We start from the raw sequence: 21,859 nt of genomic DNA on the forward strand, positions 1-21,859 counted from the left end.
GCCTCGTATGTTGCTAGTTTGTAGATGTCAAGGAGTTTTTTTCCAAAGGGATTTGTCCACAGAACTTTGTGTTTTGCATCATGTTCTTTTTGCTTTTCTCTAATTTCCCTTTTCTTTATCCTCAGGGCTTCTGTGAACCAGGGAGATGAGAACAAGCGAAGATTTTATTTAATTGCCTTGACTTTTGCTAAGCTCTAGTGTTTGGACACCAGTGTGCTATGCTTTGGTTGTTTCAACTAGAGAGCTGCCTGTATGTCTTTTATTAGTTTAGAGATACCAAGGGAGAAAGATTTGAGGTGGACTGACTTTGGATCAAATGCAGTTTTAACTAATGCTTCTTCCTGATCTGCAACGATCAACCGGTTGATTGCAAAAGCAAAGCCGGTAGATCGCAGAGCCAGTGTTCTCCCTAGCGTCGAGCGCCCAGCTAATTTAAGTGAGTGCCCGGCTGTCTTGCTCAAATGACACGCTTCCCCCATCAGCATCCTCTAGATTCCCCTATGGTCACTGTCTCTCAGAGGCTGACGGCAGCCTGCTAAGTTCGCTCTGCAGGCTGCTGTAATTAACTTTCAACTGTGGTAGTTAGGCCCAGAGGGAAGAACGGAGACGAGAACAGTTGTAATCAAGAGGTCTGAGGTCCTAACAGTCACTGTGTGCGGGAAGCAGTGGAGGTAAGGCCCCACACTTCAGGGTAAGTCTGTGCCCGTCGTGAGGGCCCCGGCGGGATGGGGGTTGCCTTAGAGATGCTGGATTTGGACGGGGCTTAGAGACGCTGGATTTGGACGAGGGAGGGAGGAGAGACAAAAGGACCTTGTGGAGGGGCAGGAAAGCAGACTTGCGCCAAAAGGGAGGGGGAAGACAGGGCAGATGCTGGACTAGAGAGGGGAAACACCCTGAACCCAGGAGAGAGAGGTGCCAGGCCTTAGGGAAGGGGATGACAGAGAGTGAGAGAGACAGAAAGACCTGGATCAAAGGTGGAAGGACTCAAAATGTTAGCAGAAGCAAGAGAGAGGAAGAAACCTGAAACAAAAAGGAGGCAGAAGAGAGGGGGGGGGAAATGTTAGACTTGGAGGTGTATAAAGGGAAGAGAGAGAGAGACTGGAAAGAGGTGGAAAGATTCTGGACCAGGGAGGGAGGAATGAGAGAGAGAGGCAGAGAAAGACCTGGAAGAAAGGAGAACACAAATGCTGGACATTGGGTGGGGTTGGGATTGGGGGAGGTTGTAAGCAGAAGAAAGACAGAGAGAGGAGGCCTGAATAAAGGAGAAAGACAGGAGGCAGATGCTGGACTATGGGAGGTGCAGACAGAAGAGACAGAGGGGAAGAGACCCGGAGAAAGAACAGAGAATTGCAAGATCATAACAGAGGAGGGAGAGAGAGGGAGACATGTTGCCAATAGGGGTGGAGGAGAGAAGAAAAAAAGTTGGACTCCTGGAGGGACAGAGAGAGATGTTGGTTGGGGAATGGAGCGAGGTCTGGAGGACAGAAGAGGTATGCTGTGTGTGTGTGTGTATGTATGTGTGTATATATATATATATATAATATTTTTTCATTGTGTATTTCCTGAGAACCTAACTTGCCTGTGGCTCTCGAGGATCAGAATTGCCTACCCCTGTTCTAGCAGATAACCTGGTTGTTTCAGTATGCCATATTCATGGAACTAGGGAGACCCGACAGTGATCCTAAACAGAAAGCAGAAGCTCAGCAAAAAAAACAACAACCCTGAATGTCCTACAGTGGCCCAGTCAGAATCCAAAGTTACATAAGAAAAGTCATGCTGAAGTCAGACCAAGGTCTATCAGCCCAGCATTCTGCCTCTTAATAGTGGCCAGGCTAAGTAATATAAAGTAGATCTAGTTCCTGTAATTAACTTACAGGAATAAATAACAGACTTGGGAGAACCATCTGGCAAGGTTCTTAGTATAAAAGTAAACAGATACGTTATTACTGGTTCATTTCTTCCCCTACTGTGGCCTAATAATTTTATGGACTTTTTTCTCCAGACTTCTTTTTGAATCCAGTTAAAAATTTATGGCAAGACTGAACGACTATAATCCATGTTTGATGCTCAGTCAGCTTGAAAGAGCTTGAGCTGTTCTGTCAAGAACTAGAAAACTAACTCAGTTTCTCAACTCGGTCCTGGAGTACCCCCTTGCCAGTCAGGTTTTCAGGATATCCACAATGAATATGCATGAAAGAAATTTGCATATAATGGAGGCAGTATATGCAATTCAAATTTATGCATATTCATTGTGGAAATCCTGAAAACCTGACTGGCAGGGGGGTACTCCAGGAATGAGTTGTGAAACACAATAATCTTATACACCGCTTCAACCTCACAGCTCAGTGCGGTTTACAAGAAAGAGAACTACGCACACGCAGAGAAATGACAATGCTGTATAAAGAATTCAAGGAGAAAAAATGGAAATATAACAGTTGAGATACTAAGAATTCTTCGTAAAGAGATGAGTTTTTAATAATTTCCTGAAGTTAATGTAAGATTGAGAATTGGAGATCTTATCCCAAAGGGCAGCTTGGTAAGCCAAACTTCGAACCAGCCAGTCAGGTTTTCAGGATAACCTTACTGAATATGCATGGAACAGATTTGCTTGCCTGTCGCTCCATTTAATGAAAATCTCTCTCATGCATATTCATTAAGGCTGTCCTGAAAACCTGACTGGCTGGTGGTCCTCCAGGACAGGGTAGGGAACCGCTGTCCTAGAAGACTCTTACAAAAGGTGTTTCCACTAAGTATTTAGCCAAGGAATATAAAAACATATTTTTTTCTTCATGACCTAGTTGAATATTTCTATAAATAGCCATTAAATCTATAAATGAAGGTCTAGCAAAATCTAGTTTCAGTTTTCCCAGTATCGGATAGGACTGATGAGATGCAGGATGCATTAATTACTCCATGACAAAATACCACATCATGTAAACCTCTGGAGTTTGACAGTCTGGATATTGAGCACAGTATTACAGCTTCCACCAGATTAGACAATTATGATTGCTGCAAGGAAACTGTAAAAATTTTTTGTCTTTAAATGGAAGAGATTTGCTTCGGGGGGGAGGGGGTGTTTGTTTTTTTACACCAAATGGTAAAATTTGTACTAATGTTGAGTCATGAGCTAAATCTAAATAAAAAAAAAAGAATAAAATCCCAAACTGGGTATTTCTTCCCCTTTCTCACTCTTTTCTTTATAGTGACTCAGTACCCCTCTTTTTAAACTCTTGACTCTTCTCTTTCATTTTTTCTTGCCATCTGTCTCTCGAATTACTAAATCATCCTGCCTCAAACCTACTTAGTAGCACATTAAAGCTGCTGTAAATCTTCACCACAATTTCATCTGGCCCTGCCCAGGCTTTGTTCACCTTCATTCTGTTGGACAACTACTTACCAACATGCCCCATTTTGTTTGATCCCTATGAAAGGTGCAGGGTTGGTGCAGTAGGGAATTGAATATCTTTGATTATTACAGTCATGGGAATGTAAAGTTTCATGCCACAATGACCACAATTTGACCCTTGGCAGATTAAATTAACTTATCTTGTGTTCCAAAATGCTTTTCTGAGGTGAGGTAAGGTCAAGTCATTCATGATATTTGTCTTTGTTGTTTTAATCAAGCCTGTAAAATTGGAGATGTTTTTCATGTAATAATTTGATGTATTTTATTTGCATTGTATGTATTAGTTTTAATTGTTGTGAACCGCCTAGAACCTTTTTGGTTTGGCGGTTATATAAGAATAAAAATTATTAATCTCTGCTGTTCCAAATCTCTGGGTAGCTTGTTTCCACTGAATGTGTTTCATATGGAGATCTACTATGGAATGTGCATGAAGTGCGAAAGTCTTAGGGTTTAGCACTGGTACAGCACTAGGAACCAAGCTGTCATCTCATGACTCTAGTTATCGGTTTTACTACAGTACCATTGATGGTAAGGCAGATTATAGCTTGACTTTATTTAGCAAAGCCCTTATGAATGCCTTTTCAGGCATTAGGCTCAACGTGAACCTGAGAAAACTGATGACAAATAACTTGACTAATGTGCTTAAGAATTCACTCTTGAGCTGGGACCAAGATGACAGATTGAAGGCTTGGCTGAGCGCTTTGGTTTAGAAGCTAGCCAATATTTTTTGCTACTATATAAAAATTACCTTTATCGATGCCGAAGCGGAGAGGGCGCAGTGCTGCTGGACCCAGCCGCTTTCGGCAGTGTCTATCTGCTTCTGTGTCGAATACAGGACATCGCTGGAGTGTCGGATCGCCTGCTGGAGACACACCAGGGCGAGGCGGAAGCGATTTCCTTGGGCCCGGAAACCACCTTGAGCCCCGACGCTGGAGTGCTTCCCCTCCTCCCCAGGGTGCAAGTTCCCCATGGGTTGAGGAACCATCGGGAGTCGATGTGGGACTCTTCCCCGAGGCTGATGGCAACATATTGGGGACCTTGGAGGGGGACTCTCTGCATTTGCAGAGTTTCCTTTTGGAACCTGGGGACTTACCAGCATGACATTTGATTTGTGAGCAGGAGACCAGCAGCCACGAAGGAACCCCAGTTGGTGAGGAAATTGTTTCTTCTAAAAAATTCTTCTATACATTGGAAAAACCCCAAGAGGTAACTCTTGAGGCTATTTGGGACCTAGTGGCAAATTTGGCTAAATCTATTAATCCTCAGCTCTCTCAGTTAGAGCATAAAGTTAATACTCAAGAAAAGGAAATTGAGAATATTAAAGTGGACTTACAAGATTTGAAAAATTCAACTTTGAATTCTTCCCAAGAAGTGAAAGCTAAACAAATTACCGAAACACTTGTGAGAGATAATATTAATTTAAGGAGAAAATTGGAGACTTTAGAAAATTTCTCTTGTAATAATAATCTTAGATTAATTAATTTTCCTAGAGCAGCGGCAGTAACTCCTAGAGATATGTTGAAAAGCTATATGAAAGAGATATTGGAAATTTCTTAGGAATTGCTACCGCCAATTACCCAAGTGTATTATTTACCAATGAAAAGGGAAGAAAAGTTAAAGGAAGAAGATGATCGAGTACTTAATATTTCTACAATTTTGGAACTTTCAGATAGCGAACTTACAAAGCCGGCAACACTTCTTCTTACAGTTGCTTTGACACCAGACAAGAATTGGCTATTAAGACTTTTCTTCAAGAATAAACAGAAAGACTTTCTAGGGTATAAAATACAAATGTATTCAGATTTGTCACGAGATACACAAAATTGTCGACATGAATGTTTGTTGTTGAAGCCGGGAGTTATTGTTCTTGGGGCGACCTATTTTCTTCGTCACCCATATATATGTGTGATAGTGTATCAATCGCAAAAATATGTTTTCTTTGATCCTAGTCAACTGACAACCTTCTTGTCAGCTGCTCCTGAAAAAAAGGAATGGATATTTGAAGCACTCATAGATTTTGATTTCCTGTCTCAGCCAATAACCATTATTTTATCTTTACTTTTATTTCTTTGTTATCTCGCTCATTTCTACATCCTGGTTCTAAATATTGAGGACTTGAGTTAAAGTTAAGCTATATTAAGTTATCTTGGATTAGTGGGCTAGTAGGATATAATTTATATTGTACTTTATTTGTTGCTTAACTTTATCTTTCTGTACAAGTGTTAACTTGATTGCAATTGAGAAATTATAAATAAAATAATAAAAAAAGACAAATAACTTGACTGCAGCATCCAGATATTAATGTCCTCCTTTCAGTTCTGTCAGTGGAGGTTAAGGGAAGGCATCGTAAAGTGGAACCTATCAAGTAAAATATTGTAATAATATTATTGGATAGTTGGTTCAATAACAATTTGATTAATGAATGTGGCTGGGCATTCTGGCTGGACCATGTGGGTCTTCATTTGCCATCATTTACTATGTTACAAATTGGTCTGCGATGTAAATTGCCCTAGACCAGGGATGTCAAAGTCCCTCCTTGAGGGTCGTAATCCAGTCGGGTTTTCAGGATTTCCCCAATGAATATGCCTGAGATCTATTTGCATGCACTGCTTTCATTGTATGCTAATAGATCTCATGCATATTCATTGGGGAAATCCTGAAATTTGTATGTTACTGGAGCTGATTCTGGGAGTCTGTTCTATAAAGACACATGGCCTCTTTTATAAAGCTGTGATAGCAGCTGCCACGAAGCCCTTTAAATCTCTATGGGCTTTGGGGCCGTTAGCGCAGCATAGCCGCTAGTGTGGCTTTGTAAAAGAGGCCGATAGTTATCTCTGTCTTTGTTAAATTGATTTAATATAGGCACCCTATTTTTCTCACCTTCTAAAAAGATGTCCTACCCATCCAATCGGAAATCCCTGTCTCTCTGCATATTTTTTTTTCCTGTTATGCACAAACCAGCCTTGAACCTATGACTTTCTAGGTAGAACTATTCTGCCTCTTGATAAATGTAGTTACAGGATATAATCAATGCATACTGTTGTTTGAAAGTAGTGAAAACACTGTCCTCTGAACAGTAAAATATCCTGAAACCTCTTGGCCAGCAGTCCAACAGAAAAGATTTAGACTTCAAGACATGCAAATTAAATTATGCTGGGAAGTCTTAGCTAGGACTAAAAGGAAATATATTGGATTATCTTTCATCAGCCCTGTCCTTTGCAGCGTGGACCATTCATCGTGGCTCTCTATGCTAGCGCAGTTTAATAGACAAGGGGGGTTAGATATCTGCAGCTCTTAAAAGTTTAAATCTGAAAGCTTATGAGTTACCAAATAGCTCTGTGTCATCAGGGGCAATCTGAACCAGTGTAGGGCTTATTATCACTGTATGCAACAGGAGTAAAATCAGAACTCTCTCGGCCTGTCTCTAAATTACCTGGATTCATCAGGTAGATTGGCCTTGTAAAGAATCAGTTTGACCCAGCTTCACTCTGGCAGCAAATGGCACACCTTATGATTTTACTTCAGTGTATATTGGTGTTTTAAGGCTGTGTATATGTAACCAAGCTAAGATAGTTATGTACCCATATTTTTCTGAAAATTGAAGTATAGGATAAAACAAAGGGCTTGATAACATTGATAAAGGTAATAAACAATTATAATGGACATTTATGTAGGTGGGTGGAGTTGTGAGCCGAATTTTAGTTTAATTTGTTGCAAGTAAACGCTTCGGGATAGGAACCTGATACAGAATATGGATTGAGAATAATTCTTTTGTGCTAGCAGAAAGTGTTGAATACTCTTTAACATGGTCCACAAGAGATTTTGCTATTTCCTCCTATTTATCACCTATTTGGAGTCACTGACTGTTTTAGAATTTTGAGTTTTCCTGTCAGTTATTATAAGATGAGAGCCAAGTTTCTGCTCCATTGGGTACAGATCACAGCAAGTAGAGAAGCAGATGATTAAACCGTTGTTTAGAGGCTCCAAAGACAGATTAAAGCTTAATACCTGTGTCAGAAATAATGTGTTATCCTTATCTTCTGTTCTTCTACCCTTTTTTTTTTTTTTTTGTAACCAGCTAAGCTAACTGATTTCACCAAATTCTCTGGCAATGAATTCCAGAGTTTAATTACACATTGTTTGAAGAAATATTTTCTCTGGTTTGTTTTAAATCTACTACTTAGTAGCTTCGTCGCATGCCCCCTAGTCCTAGTAACAAGCGATTCACATCTTCCCTTTCCACTGTACTCAGTATTTTATAGACCTCTATCATATCACCCTTAGCCATCCCTTTTCAAGGCCGAAGAGCCCTAGCCACTTTAGCGTTTCCTCATAGGGAAATCGTTCCATCCCTCTTATCATTTTCATCGCCCTTCTCTGTACCTTTTCTAATTCTATATCTTTTTTGAGATATGGCGATCAAAATTGCACACAGTATTCAAGGTACGGCCTTACCATTCAAGGACATTATATCATCTTCATCTTTGTTTTCCATTCCTTTACTGATATTTCCTAAAATTCTATTTGCTTTCTTAACTGCTGCCATACATTACGCTGTAGTTTTCAATGTATCCTCAACAATGACACCTAGATCCTTTTCCTGGACAGTTACTCCTAGCATGGAACCCTGCATCACATAGCTATAGTTCTGGTTCCTCTTTCCCACATGCATCAGTTTGCACTTGCTCACATTAAATGTCGTCTGCCATTTTGATGCCCAGTCTGACAAGGGCCTCTTGCAATTTTTCACAATCCTCTTGCAATTTAACAACTTTTAACAACTTTGTGTTATCAACAAATTTAATTCTCATTAGTTATTCTGCTTTCTAGATCATTGATAAATTTGTTAAAAAGCAGTGGTCCCTGGGGAACCCCACTATTTACCCTTCTCCATTGAGAATATTAATCACTTAAATCCACTCTTTCTGTCCTTTCAACCAGTTCTTAACCCATAATAGGACATTAGGAAGATATGGGATGGGAGATAATTTCCTCAGAAGTTTTTCATGAGGTACTTTGTCAAATCCCTTTTGAGAATCCAAATATACAATATCACCGTGCCTTTGTATTACTGCTTAGTGAGACTGTACTTTGAGTATTGTGTACAGTTGTAATTGCCACATCTTAGTCGCCATGGGTGAATTTTTTCATAAAGGCAGAAAATAAATTCAAATAAATATAGCAGAATTTGGAAAAGTTACAGAGAAGGAAAGCAGAAATTATTAGGGGATGGAGCAACTCTTATGAGGAAGGACTCTTCAGCTTGAAGAAGAGAATACTGAGGGCCAATATAGAGTCCTATAAAATCCGTAGGGGAATGAAACAGACATAAAGCGATTGTTTGTTTATACTTTCTGAAAAATAGAGACCAAGAAACATGCCACAAAAACAAATAGTAGATTTAAAACACATGTTTTTCATTCAATCCATAGGTAACTGTCTTTACTACATCCTCTGGCAATAAATTCTTAAGAATGTAGCTTTGTTTAAAAAAATAAAAAAGGACAAATTTCTGAAGGTAAAGTCTATAAACCATTGCCACTGTAGCAGTACAGTATATCCAAGTAACCAGAAAACTACATCCAATTTTTTTTTTACCAGCAAGCTGGACTCTTTCGATAATACTGCATATCAAGTGAGGGCTATATCAGTATTCATAACCGGGTTAAGGCAAATCCATTGTTTTATGCTACTTATATTTACCTGGACCTGGAATTTTCTGGACTAAACTTCAAGAACATAGTGGAACAAACAGTACTGAAAAATCTTTTTTTATGCTTAAGTTGTTTCTAGTATGTTGGTTCTAACATATTCCATATTTGGTAATTTACTTTTTCTAAAAAAAAAAAAAAGCCCAAATCCCCCAAAACAAAATTGATCCTCCAAGGATGAAAACATATTAAACAACGCTTAGCTGGGAAAGGACGCCTGTGATTCATCCTGTTTATTGATGGAGAAAGCAAAGTTTCTTACTTGTAACAGTTCTCTACAGTACAGACAGTACAATCCCACCCACCACTTGGAGAACTGATGTTAAGCTATGGACCTAACTAAACTGCTTCTGCAGAGGCATGATGAATAAGAATATTATTACATGCTTGCTTGGTTTTGGGGGGGAGCTCCAAAAGAACTAAATGTTATAGTGCAGCAAAATGCTATCTTGTGCAGCTGATTTTATTCTGCTGTCTATGGAATATATCTATGATAGATAAACAATTTTTGCTACTTAATGAGGTTTATTTCTATATTGCAGTAAAAAAAAAAAAATATATATATATATAAATAAAGCTACAGCTTATCAGTTCATTTTCACATTTGTAACAGAAGCTTGAGGAAGAATAGCATTTTATAATTTAATTTAAAATGAGATGAAAATATAGAATATGACAAATGTTCTGGCATAGAGTATACTGAGGAAGACCTATTTTTATAGCTAATACTCAAAAGGTAAGTTAATGATTTCCTCCCCTAATTTCCTTTCTGGCCTTGTAAAGAGGGTAATTTGGAAGGGCTGACTTTTATATAGAATGTGGTGTTAATTTTTAATTTACCAGCACAACTTCTTGTTTTCTCTATAAGTGGTGGTTATTGAAGTTTTAATGAAAACTGGATTGATTAATAAATTTAAAAATGTAAAATTTGTGGTGTTGGGCTTTTAAATGTAGGACCCATTTTAAAGTATTTTTTTTTTTCATATAATTGAGGCTGTTTGCACTAATTTTTCATTTATTTATTTACATGTATATTACATCTGAATTCATAACAGCTTACGTACATCTGTCCTGAAAACAAATGAACCAGAAAGATGCAATTTTGTTTTGCTTAGCCACTCTTCTTGTTTACACTTGCGTTGCTTGTAAACCACAATATTTGTGTGTTCTTAATCAAGGGGTCCTTTGATTAAGACACGCTACCCAATTTAGCATGCGCTAAATGCTGAGGCGCCCCTAGAATTTAAAGGGCGCCTTAGCATTTAGCGTGTGCTAAATCGGTTAGCACACCTTAGTAAAAGGACCCCCGGGTGTGTTGCACAAGAGCCAGACTGTTTTGCTATTAAGCTGTCAAAACTGAATCCCAGGTTCTTTAATTTTGCTAATGATTAAACTTTCTAAGGATGCTGGTCTTTTTGGTTTGAGAGCTGGGTCAGTTTTGTTATAGTATACTGGAAATGTTCTTGGCTAAGTAACCATTATAATATTATTATTCTTGTATTTGTGTTTTGTTTTTATTTTTTTTTCTTCTAGGACCGGAATAGGCCATATGACACTTTTAATTTGCACTCTTTGGAGAGTTCCTTAATGGATATGATAAGGACTGATCATGAGCCTCTGAAAGGTAAACACTACCCTCCCAGTGGCCCACCAATGAGTTTCGCTGATATAATGTGGAGGAATCATTTTGCAGGTTAGGAATATTCATACATCCATGCTTGTTTGGTGTTGGCTTAAATTGAAATTCCATTGTTAATGGTTTGCTTTACATTTGCTATAAATAATGTGCACTCATATTGAGGCTTTTCAAAACTGGAATGAAATTATGAGGAAAATCACAGAGTAAATCAAGTGATCCCTGTGAATATATAGTTATGGCAACTCTTTAGATCTTGGCATTTTAAAATTAAGGTTAAAACATGCATTAAAGGAAGAGCCTTTTTGACTGAGAACTTGTGCAATAGGAAGAAGTTTACCACCCTGCCACTTGGCTTCATTGAGAGTGTGAACCTATTCAGATCCTGGCTAAAATAAAGAAGATAAAATCTCCCATAATGAAATGGCTGAAGAGACAAAACCAGTTTTAAATGGACTTTAGCATTTCCCCACTGACCCTCATTTGTGATCACTATTCTATTTCTTAAATGCTCAAAAGTTCTAAAATAATTTCATAAGGACATATGAAGTTATGAAAGGTCATATATTAAGATTAATTTAAAGACTGTTATTAGTGCCAGGTGTATGTTCAGAGTCTATTGTTGAGCAATAGTTTTAAATACTAAAATAAATGGATGTCATTTCAAAGACCTGATGGAAAGGGAATCTTGTGTGGCGTAGTGGTTAAAGCTACAACCTAGAGGTTGTGGGTTCAAACCCACACTGCTCCTTGTGACCCTGGGCAAGTCACTTAATCCCTCCATTGCCCCAGGTACATTAGACAGATTGTGAGCCCACCAGGACAGACAGGGAAGAATGCTTGAGTACCTGAATAAATTCATGTAAACCGTTCTGAGCTCCCTTGGGAGAATGGTATAGAAAATTGAATTAAAAAAAGTAAATATTTTTGGTAAGCTAAGTGTTTTACTAGTCTTCCAACAGTTATAGGAGTCGGACATATTGCTGAATAAACATTTTAGAAAGTAAATTGATATTATCTTCAAATTTGTAGAGATAGCAGTATGAAATCATATTTTTTACTTGGGGTATGTAAACCAAACGTTTTGAGAGTTTTTTTGTTTGTTTCCCTTGTTTTAAAAGATGTTATATAGGGGGTTTTGTTTCAGGGACAATGTCATCAACAGCACACAGTATTGTTCAAACTGTGTGCGTTTTTGAGCAAGAATGTACACTATTGACAATACAGGAAAAAAAATATTGTACGTTTGCCTGTCAATTTGGGCTAAGAATGACATGAAGTGACATGTTTCAAATAAATGCACATCGCTAACATTTACAAGGTTAGAAAGTTGTTTGAAATGCAAATAGCAGAAAATTTATTCAGAGTTGATAACTGCATGCTTGCTGATTGTGAGAAACTGCAGGAGCACCTTGGGGAGACTGGAACACTAGGCATTCAAAAAGCAGATGAGATTTAATGTAGACAAGTGCAAAGTGATGCACATAGCTATATTCCACATTTAGGAGTTGCCACCGAGGAAAACGATGTAGGTGTCCTAGGGCTAGATTCACCAAACAAACCGATTGTGCACCGATCGGTTTGCGACCCCTTTGCGACCCAAATTTCCTCCAACCCAATTCACTAACCTCTGTTCCGATCATCATCCGATTCCGATCCGTGCATGCAACTGAGGGGAAACGGCATGCAAAGTAGGAAGGATGCGATTCACTAACAAAATTCAGGCACACCAACTGGGCTGGCTGATCCAAAAACAAACAACCGCTGAGGACCAGTCGCTTGGGTTAAAACCTTCCCCGGTTCTCCTGCTCGGCCCCGATTCTCCTGCTTTTGCAGCCCCTATACTCTCCTGCTCTGCCTCCCTTCCCTGCAGCGCGGGTTAAAACCACGGGCTCGCGAGTAAAAGTAAAGTAAAAAAAATAGAAAAGCACGGAGAGCAAACACATGCACAGACCATCTGCAGGCAAAGAAGATGGTCTGCACATGTTTCAGGATCGCTCAGTAGCAATCCATGTGGTCGGGGGGGGGGGGGGGTGGCGCGTTCCTCTGATCGCCTCCATTTGAATATTGTCCCGTCGTGAAATGATCAGCCTGCCACAGATCGGCACGGATCGGTCACGATCAGGCAGGTTAGTGAATCGGGCCCCTAGTGGCTTAAAAAAAATAAAAGCTATGGAAATCTGCTCAGTGTTTGTCTATGAAGGCTGTGATATACCACCTTGGGTGCTAAGCATATCAAAGCAGTTTACATTCTAGTACAAGGAAGCATTTGGAAAGAAACACCAAAGTTCAATAGGACTGAGTCTGTCAGCTACATTTATCTAAACCAATAAATTGAAGGGTATGTTAAAATGTCAGCACTGCCTATGCCTTTCAGTGCTATAGAAATAATAAATAGTAGTAGTAGGTTATTGAAATGAGAAAGCAAAAAACGTTTTCTTATATAGCTTGAATAGTGCTTTACAAACATGAGATAGTAGTCTCTGCCTCTTGAAGGATAGATAAACTGTATAGTCCAAAAAGAGATATTGGCAAGGTGCAAAGACGTAGACCTAGCCATACTGAAGCAGGTGCTAAAAAAACTGGACAATGTTAGGAATTATTAGGAAAGAAATATAGAATAAAACAAAGAATATCATAAAATTAGTGAAAAGCAAGTTCCCAGTAGAAGCTCAAAAATAAGAGAATGACGTCCCTGGCCTGTGATATAACAAGCTGCAAAGTGTGCTAGTATATTTCACAGGTTCCCATATGGAAAAAAAAACATTCAGCATAAGGGGATCCTACACATGCTCATCTTGAAATGTGGTATATATTATTCAGTTCAAAAAGTGTAAAGAAGGATGCTATACTGGAGTGACAAGCCTTATGCTAAAGAGAAGAATCAAATTACACACAGATACCATATTAAACATCATATACTAACCAGGATGTCACTTCTGTGGGGTAGCACGTTACAAAACCAGAGCACTGCATCAACGATTTGATGGTGAGAATACTAGAAGGAAAAGGAATTTTTAAGACAATTCACGAGAGTAAGACCTTTGAAAACAAAGTGATGAAATATCTTAACATGCATCACATAGATCTTAACAAAGATTTGAATTTTCTACCACATTATAAACCATGACATCATACTGCTTTTGTCACTCTATTACCCATTCCTCTCTTCTAACCCATCCAGCCCCTCTTCTTATGAGACTGTCATTGGAATTCTTTCATGTTTCTTTTATATATTTTTTTATCTTTGCCAATATTTGCTCATTTCCAATTTGGAAAAGAAGATATTACTGTTCAAAGCTAATCAAAACATGTATTATCTTATTTTCTGTGATTTGCTTTATTTCTATTATCTTTGATTATTGAACTAATATTGTGAATTGGTTCTATGAAGAATTCGCTGAGTGCTATAAGTTGTACAGTAACAACATTTAATATTGCATTAAAAAAAATGACAGTGTTTGGTTTCATTTTGGTTATTTTAGTTCATGCTAAAATATTTTAATGCATGTTGAAACTGTTTAGCATGTGCTAAGCTATCAAAAGTAATGAAATACAAATTAGAAGATTAAAATTTGTTTTTTCATTCACATCCCTAATATACATTAGTAATATTTATTTTCTGTGTTAAACACAGAAGGACTTCTAAAGTGAATCATTTTGTTAAGCGTTTCTTGGGGTGGAGTAGCAGCCTAGTGGTTGATGTAGTGACCTGAAAATCCAAGGGAACCAGACTTGATTCCCAGTGAAGCTCCTTGTGACTCTGGGCAAGTCGCTTTTTCCTCCTTTGCCCCGGGTACATAAGTGCCTATATATAATATGTGAACCACTTTGATTTGTAACAGAACTTCCATCCCCTTTCCCTAATTTAGTTTAAAATTATGTTATAAAATAAAGGATCGTAGCCTTAGATGTACAGCAGACTTAGGGTTCCTTTTATCAAGGTGCGCTACGGGGGTTAGTGCGTCGGACATTTCATCACACGCTAACCCCTGTGGCAAGCCAAAAAACTAACACCTCGTCAATGGAGGCGTTAGTGACTAGCGCGGCAGGCGATTGAACGCGCGGTAACCGCCTACCGCACCTTGATAAAGGAGCCCTTAATGTTGACTTAAGCAATAATCAAAAGAAGGCTTGGAACTTGCTCAGCTACACTGCACGTGAGATGCGAACCTTCACTTCCAAGCACAAAATTTTCATAAGAGTTTATTTTCAGAAATCTGTCTTGTGCTACTGCTTATTTTCTTGGTTATCCCTAAGAACATATCGTAAGAATAGCCATACAGGGTCAAACCAATGGTTCGTCTAGCCCAAGGGTTCCCAAAAGGTCAATCGCGCTCTACTAGTAGATCGTGAAGGCAATGCGAGTTGATCGCAGAGCCCGGGATTTCTCCCTGCTTCCCCAAAGCTGACACGGCAATAGGCCAGGTGCATGCATCAACTGCACAAGCCTTCCCTCCTCCCCCCCTCCCCGATCTCAATTCTGACATTAGGGAGGAACTTACTTTCCAACGTCAGAATTGACGGGGTGGGAGGATGGGGGATGGGGGGAGAAAGGCTTGTGCAGTCACTGCATGCACCTGATCTAGGCTCTTCCTTCCCTATTTCCACAGATCTGCTCAGTTCTTGGGGGGAGGGGTTGTATATTATAGACTTCTGAGGGAAGGATTTAATTTGTGGTCGATTCACCGATTAGGTAAAGTCAGGATTTATTACACTTTTATTCAGTGAAAGCTGTCTCTTCCTTAGTTTCTCCCCCCCCCAAAAAAAAAAAAAGTTTCTTTCCCATTATGCATCCACTGACTGCCATCCCAAAGCCCTGATTTGTGTTTTTGTCTGTATTTTGTTGATCGGTCTTTACTAATTGTAAATTCGATGAAGCAGCTATTAGATTTGTAAAGTGCTGCATATGCTTGGTAGCAGTACATGATGGGGAAATAGTTGCAGCTTTTGGTTATCTCTTCCCCTCCCTGGCACACTTTGGTTGTTCCTGGTTTCTAACGGCCACACAGACAGACAGACAGACCTACACTTTCTTTTTGGGGAGGAGGGAAGGACAATATGGCTCCCCACAATCTACCATTTACAGGCTAGGATTTAGAACCCATGGGCTGCTGTGTCGGGGAAGCAGTGAGAAATCGGTGGCAGTGGCTGGTAGGGGGAGAGAGAGAAAGAAAGACAGAAAGAAAGGGGGGCAGGGAGAAAGAAAAAGTTGGACTCACGGAGGGACAGGGAGAGATGTTGGTTGGGGAATGGAATGAGGCTTGGAGGAGAGGAAGCATGCAGGAGGCAGAAAGAAGAAAAGAAATATTGGATGCACAATCAGAAGGAAGTGCAACCAGAGACTCATTAAATCACCAGACAAGAAAGGTAGGAAAAAAATGATTTTATTTTCAATTTAGTGATCAAAATGTGTCAGTTTTGAGTATTTATATCTGCTGTCTATATTTAGCACTATATTTGTCTATTTTTATATAGTTTTCTATATTTTAAAGTCATTTGTCTTGACCTTTTTGAAAAACTCCTAAATATAAATGATAATTAACATTTTCTCTGCGTACAGTGTGCTTTGTGTTTTTTAGATTTTTATTGTTGGTAGATCATTTTGACTTGGCCATTTTAAAAGTAGCTCGCAAGCCAAAAAAGTGTATCCTAGTTCCACAATGACCAATCCAGGTCACAAGCACCCAGCAGAAACTCAACTAGTAGCAACATTCCATACTACCGATCTCAGGGAAAGTAGTGGCTTCCTCCATATTTGTCTCAATAGCAAACTATTGACTTTTCCTCCATGAACTTAACCAAATCTATTTTAAACCCAGCTGCATTAACCATACACATCTGGCAATGAGTTCCCGAGCTTAAAGTGAAAAAATATTTCCTCCTATCTTCATTGAGTGTCCCCTGGTCTTCTGAATTTTTGAAAAAGTAAAAAATTGATTCACTTTTACCTGTTATAGACCACTCAGGATTTTGTAGACCTTGGTTATATCTCCCCTCATTTATCTCTTTTGCAAGCTGAAGATCCCTCCTAACCTCCTAACCTCTTTACCTTTTCCTCATATGAGAGGAGTTCCATAACCTTTTTAATTTTGGTCATTCTTCTTTGAAACTTTTCTAATTTCACTATCTTTTTTGGGATAGGGTGACCAAAATTGAACCCAATACTCAAGGTAAAGTCGCACTATGGAGCAATACAGAAACATTATAATAGTCTTAGTCTTATTTATCATTCCTTTTCTAATAATTTCTAGCATCCTGTTTGCTTTTTTGGCTGTTGCCACACATTGTGTGAAAGGTTTCTACAATGTTACCTAGATCTTTTTCTTGGGTGTTGGCCACTAAGTTGGACTCTAGCATTTGGTAACTATGATTCGGATTATTCTTCCTAATGTGCATCACTTTGCATTTATCCACATTAAAATTCATCTGCTATTTGGATGCCCAGTCTTCCGATTTCCTAATGTACTCCTGCAATTTTTTATAGTCTGTATGTATTTTAACAACTTTGAATAGTTTTGTGTCATCTGCAAATTTAATCACCTCATTTGTCATTCCAATTTATAAATAAGTTAAATGGCACTAGTCCCAGTACAAATCCCTGTGTCACTCTACTATTCACCCTTCTCCATTGAGAAAAATGACTATTGAACACTACCCTTTGTTTTCTGTCCAGGAACCAACTCCTAATCCACAACAGAACATTGCCTCCTATCCCATGACTTTTTTTAAATTTTCTTAGGAGTCTTTTATCCACATGCTTATTTATGCCTTACAATCTTCAGGTGCTATAGATGATTTTAAGAAAGGGGAATGAGGGAGATGTCTGACCCGGGGGGGGGGGGAAGGGGAGATATGCCAGATCATGGAGGTTCCTGGAGCTCTGGGTCTCACGGTAAATGCTGTTGCCCCCATCCCACCAGTACTGCCCTGTATGACTGACCCTGATTCTCCAATCCCATCTCCAAGTGGTTCTAGAGCAGTGATCTCAAACTCGCAGCCTGCCAGGTATTATTTTGAGGCTCTCGGTATGTTTATCATAATCACAAAAGTAAAATAAAACAGTTTCTTGATCATATGTCTCTTTAGCTATAAATTACAATATTATTAAGACTTGGCCAAAAGGAAAGATTTATAAACTATAAAGAGTTTTACCTCATGCAAAAAAGTCATTTCTTTAATAAGACATTAACTATTTTTTTAGGCCCTCCAAGTACCTACAAATCCAAAATGTGGCCCTGCAAAGGGTTTGAGTTTGAGACCACTGTTCTAGAGAAAGTGTGACTTCCCTCCACTTGGGGTTCTCTGATCCCGGTTATCAGGCACAAAGAGGCCTTCAAATAGAGAGCCACTAGTGCTGTGGCACTCCTCTCCATCCATGTCGACCAAAAACACTTATCTGGTGCAGGAAGGGATCTATCAGTGTTTTCCTGTTTCTACTGTCAACTTGGAACATAGTAGTTAGTACCTGTTCCTTAGAGGTTTAAGATGCTCTGCTGGGAGTCAGTCTGCCACCTAAGAGGCCCTTTTACTAGGCTGCACTAGGTGCTAATGTGCCATTTTAGCTTGCGCTAATCTACATGTTGAAAAAAGTTTCCTTTTTTTTGGGGGGGGGGGTTGGTTGGGGGCATTCTGTGCTAATCAGCAGGTGGTAATTTAGCTGCGCTAACTGGTTACTGCATCAGCCCTTAAGACCAGATTCTGCAACTGGCTCTGGTATCGGCTGGCGCCTCCAAAACTGGTGCCAGTCATGTGTCAATCATATACTGACACCAGTAGCAGAATCACAGCCATGTGTAAAGTAGGCGCCAGAAATGTAGGTCAGGGTTTTACTGGCCTACATTTTTGGCGCCTACTTTAAATGAGAATCACGTCCACAGGGGCTTCTACCAGTGACTATGGTCACTTTCGGTGCAAGCCACTTCTACTTTGACCATAGGCACTGGTAAGTGCCTCTGTGTATGGGACAATGGCAGCCTGTTCTGCCTATATTTTTTTAAAAATTGGTTTTAAATGATGCGGTCAATTACCGCATCGTTTATCACCAATGAAACCAATTACGTTAGGCGACGGTAGGATACCTACTGCCGGCTAACTTTGTGTCCCTATGAGAATCAGGGCCTTATTGCCTACAAAATGAGTGGTGGTAAGCGTTCACACCACTGTGGCCTTAGCGTGTGGGGAAAACCCGTCGAGGGTGAGCTACAAGTCATTTTTTGGCACTTCTTAGTCAATTATCACCCTTTCTGGATCAAACCCTAACTCTTCATCTGTAGCAAGTGGGATGGCCATGGTACAAAAAACTTCTGATACCATTCTACGCTGACATTCTGTTATTATAGTTTCCCCCAATCTCTCCTTGGCATAGGAAGCGATAAACATCAAACTTCTTCAACTGCACAATTTAGGACTGAGTAGCTGTTCTTTCTTGATTCTCCTCATATTTGTTCAGCTGATTTTAACAATTTTGTTCTGTCTTTGCACAAGATAGGAATGTGCAAGTTACTCGTGGTGTCCCTCAAAGCTCCATCCTAGCCCCTACCTTATTCATTATTTTCATGATTCCTTTGCCCCCACTAATTCAATCATTTGGTTGCCGTCTTTATCTTTATCGGTGATATTTTTGTTCACTCTAGACTCTACCTTTGATTTTATTCCTTTTAAATTTGGGCTAAAGGTTGTTGACCATAAGTCACATAGTTCTGAGCTCTATTAAATGTAAAACTCCTTTTTTCAGACCCACACATCCTATGCCTATGTCAGGGGTGCCCACACTTTTTGGGCTTGCGAGCTACTTTTAAAATGACCAAGTCAAAATGATCTACCAACAATAAAATTAAAAAAAAACACAACGCACACTGTACGCATAGAAAATGTTAATTATCATTCCTATTCCAGGGTTTTTCAAAGAGGTCAAAGCAGATGACTCTATGTACTATCACCTCAGTAACAACCATACAAAAATAGACAAATATACCCCCCTCCCTTTTTACTAAACCACGATAGCAGTTTTTAGAGCGCAGGGAGCTGCGCTGAATGCCCAGCGCTGCTCTCGACGCTCATAGGCTCCCTGCGCTAAAAACCTCTATTGCGGTTTAGTAAAAGGGGACCTTAGTGTAAAATATAGACAGCAGATATAAATTGAGACACATTTCGATCACTAAATTTAAAATAAAATCATTTTTCCTACCTTGTCTGGTGATTTCATGAGTCTCTGGTTGCACTTTCTTCTTCTGACTGTGCATCCAGTCTTTCTTCCCTTCTTTCAGCCTGTATGCTTCCTCTCCTCCACACCTCATTCCCTCCCCCAACTTTTCCTTCCTCTCTCCCTGCCCTTTCTTTCTCTCTGCCTCCCTTTCCTTTTTTTCTGTTTCTCTTCTTTCCTTCTGTCTCCCTGCCTGCCCTTTTTCTTTCTTTCTTTCTCCCTGCCCTCCCCCAAGACACTGCCACTGCCATCGGGGACCCAAACTGCCATCGGGGACCAGGACCCAAACCGCCACCAATAACAGGCCCGAAAGCCGACGCCAATAACACGCCCAAAAGCCGACGCCGCCCCAACCTCTCCCTGCTTCGGCCGACCAGCATCGCGAGGAACTGTTGGGGGAAATGCTGCCGGGTCCTGCCTTCGCGGAAACAGAAAGTAGGCAGGACCCGGCAGCAAGAAGAGAAAATGCTTCACTAACATGTCTCCCGCCTTAGCCCGTAGCGAACGCTTGCTTCAGGGCTCTCAACATGTGCGTGCAGGCTTCCCTTCTCCTCCCCCTCCCCGGGCATAACTTCCGGTTTCGGAGGGAAGAGAAGAGAAGCCTGCACGCACACGTTAGAGCCCGGAGCATAAGTTCGCTAGGGGCTGAAATCTCCAAGCCGGTTTTTTTGGGGTTTTTTTTAATGTTCAGCAGCGGCAGATGACAGCTGGGCGGACCGCCCAGCTAAAAGGCCCTAGGGAGAACACTGGAGAGGAAGGCTGATCGGCCCGTAGATCAGGACGGCAACACGAGTGCGATCGACTCGAGTTGCCTTCCTGAGCTACTGGTCGATCGCGATCGACACGTTGGGCACCCCTGGCCTATGTGGTAAAGAGCACGCCGTCCTATTTCAAGGCACAGAATTCTCTGAGATTCAACCCTCACTTTTAAGCCACTTTTAAGCTACGGTGGTTTGCTCATTTCTACACTGAAATTTGGTCAGCTAAGCCTCAGATAGAACTCCTTATTTTGGCCTATCAAATACTGCATAGATTATTGTAACACACTTTATAGTGGCCTTCCCTAAAAACATTAACTATCTTCAATTTGTGCAGACTTCTACAATTAAGTTACTCTATGGTGCTCATAAGTAAAATCATTTGCCCTCTGTCTTCTTCAGAGGGAGCACTGGCTTCCTATCTAAGCATGCATCAAATTTAAAATAATATGCCTGTACATAAATAATACTTACACAGATTTCACCTTATCTTTCCTCTGTTCTCTCTCTCTCTCCTCATACCTTATGACCCTCCTTTCCTGTCTTCACTCATCTCTCAAGCAAATCTACTTGTCATTTCCCTTTCCTTCATGTCCCTCCTTGCACACATACATCTTGATGTTACTAGAGATTCTGTTTTCTCCTACTTGGGACCACATATTGAGAACTCTATTCCAGTTCTTGTATGAGCTGAAGCATCTTTGTCTAAATTTAAAAAATACTTCAAGAGATGGTTGTTTTAAATGACATTCTCCTCTTGTTAATTAGCTCATTGGGACCTGTTTTCCCACACCCCTTCTCCTTCCACCATTCCATCCCTTCTTGCTTTCCCTGTGAATCTGTTTTTCTCCTCCTGTCTCACCCTGACCTTTATCCTTTTCTTCCCTCAGCAGCCTGCTTATAAATTATGTAATTTTAATTGTACAAGATTTTGCTGTGCCTTTGGCTTTCAAAGCACATATCAAATATGTGCAAATACATAAAGAAAATAAATTTCACAAGATGCTTAATGTTGTTCTATCTACAGATGCCATTGCACCTGAATTAAGTTAGAATGGCAGGTCTGCGGTTTCCTGATGCCTCCTTGTCACTTGAATGGAGAGGAACTACATTTGTTTTCCTTCAGTTATTTTTAAATCTTCC

The 21,859-nt window shown here is 39.9% G+C and overlaps 1 protein-coding gene across 23 annotated transcripts in view; it reads left to right on the forward strand.

Moving 5' to 3' along the window:
• The window catches only part of CPEB3 (cytoplasmic polyadenylation element binding protein 3), a 241,276-nt gene that overhangs the window by 65,172 nt on the left and 154,245 nt on the right, over nucleotides 1–21,859 (forward strand). For 18 of the 23 annotated variants that reach the window (XM_033943205.1, XM_033943209.1, XM_033943203.1 and 15 more), the window contains one exon: nucleotides 10,651–10,810. In XM_033943205.1, the coding sequence (XP_033799096.1) occupies nucleotides 10,651–10,810 (160 nt within the window). The remainder of the gene's footprint in view (nucleotides 1–10,650; nucleotides 10,811–21,859) is intronic. The other 5 variants (XM_033943206.1, XM_033943198.1, XM_033943189.1 and 2 more) reach the window with 1 other exon arrangement.

This window comes from Geotrypetes seraphini, chromosome 4 (genome assembly GCF_902459505.1).
Source record: "Geotrypetes seraphini chromosome 4, aGeoSer1.1, whole genome shotgun sequence".
Lineage (NCBI taxonomy): Eukaryota > Metazoa > Chordata > Amphibia > Gymnophiona > Dermophiidae > Geotrypetes > Geotrypetes seraphini.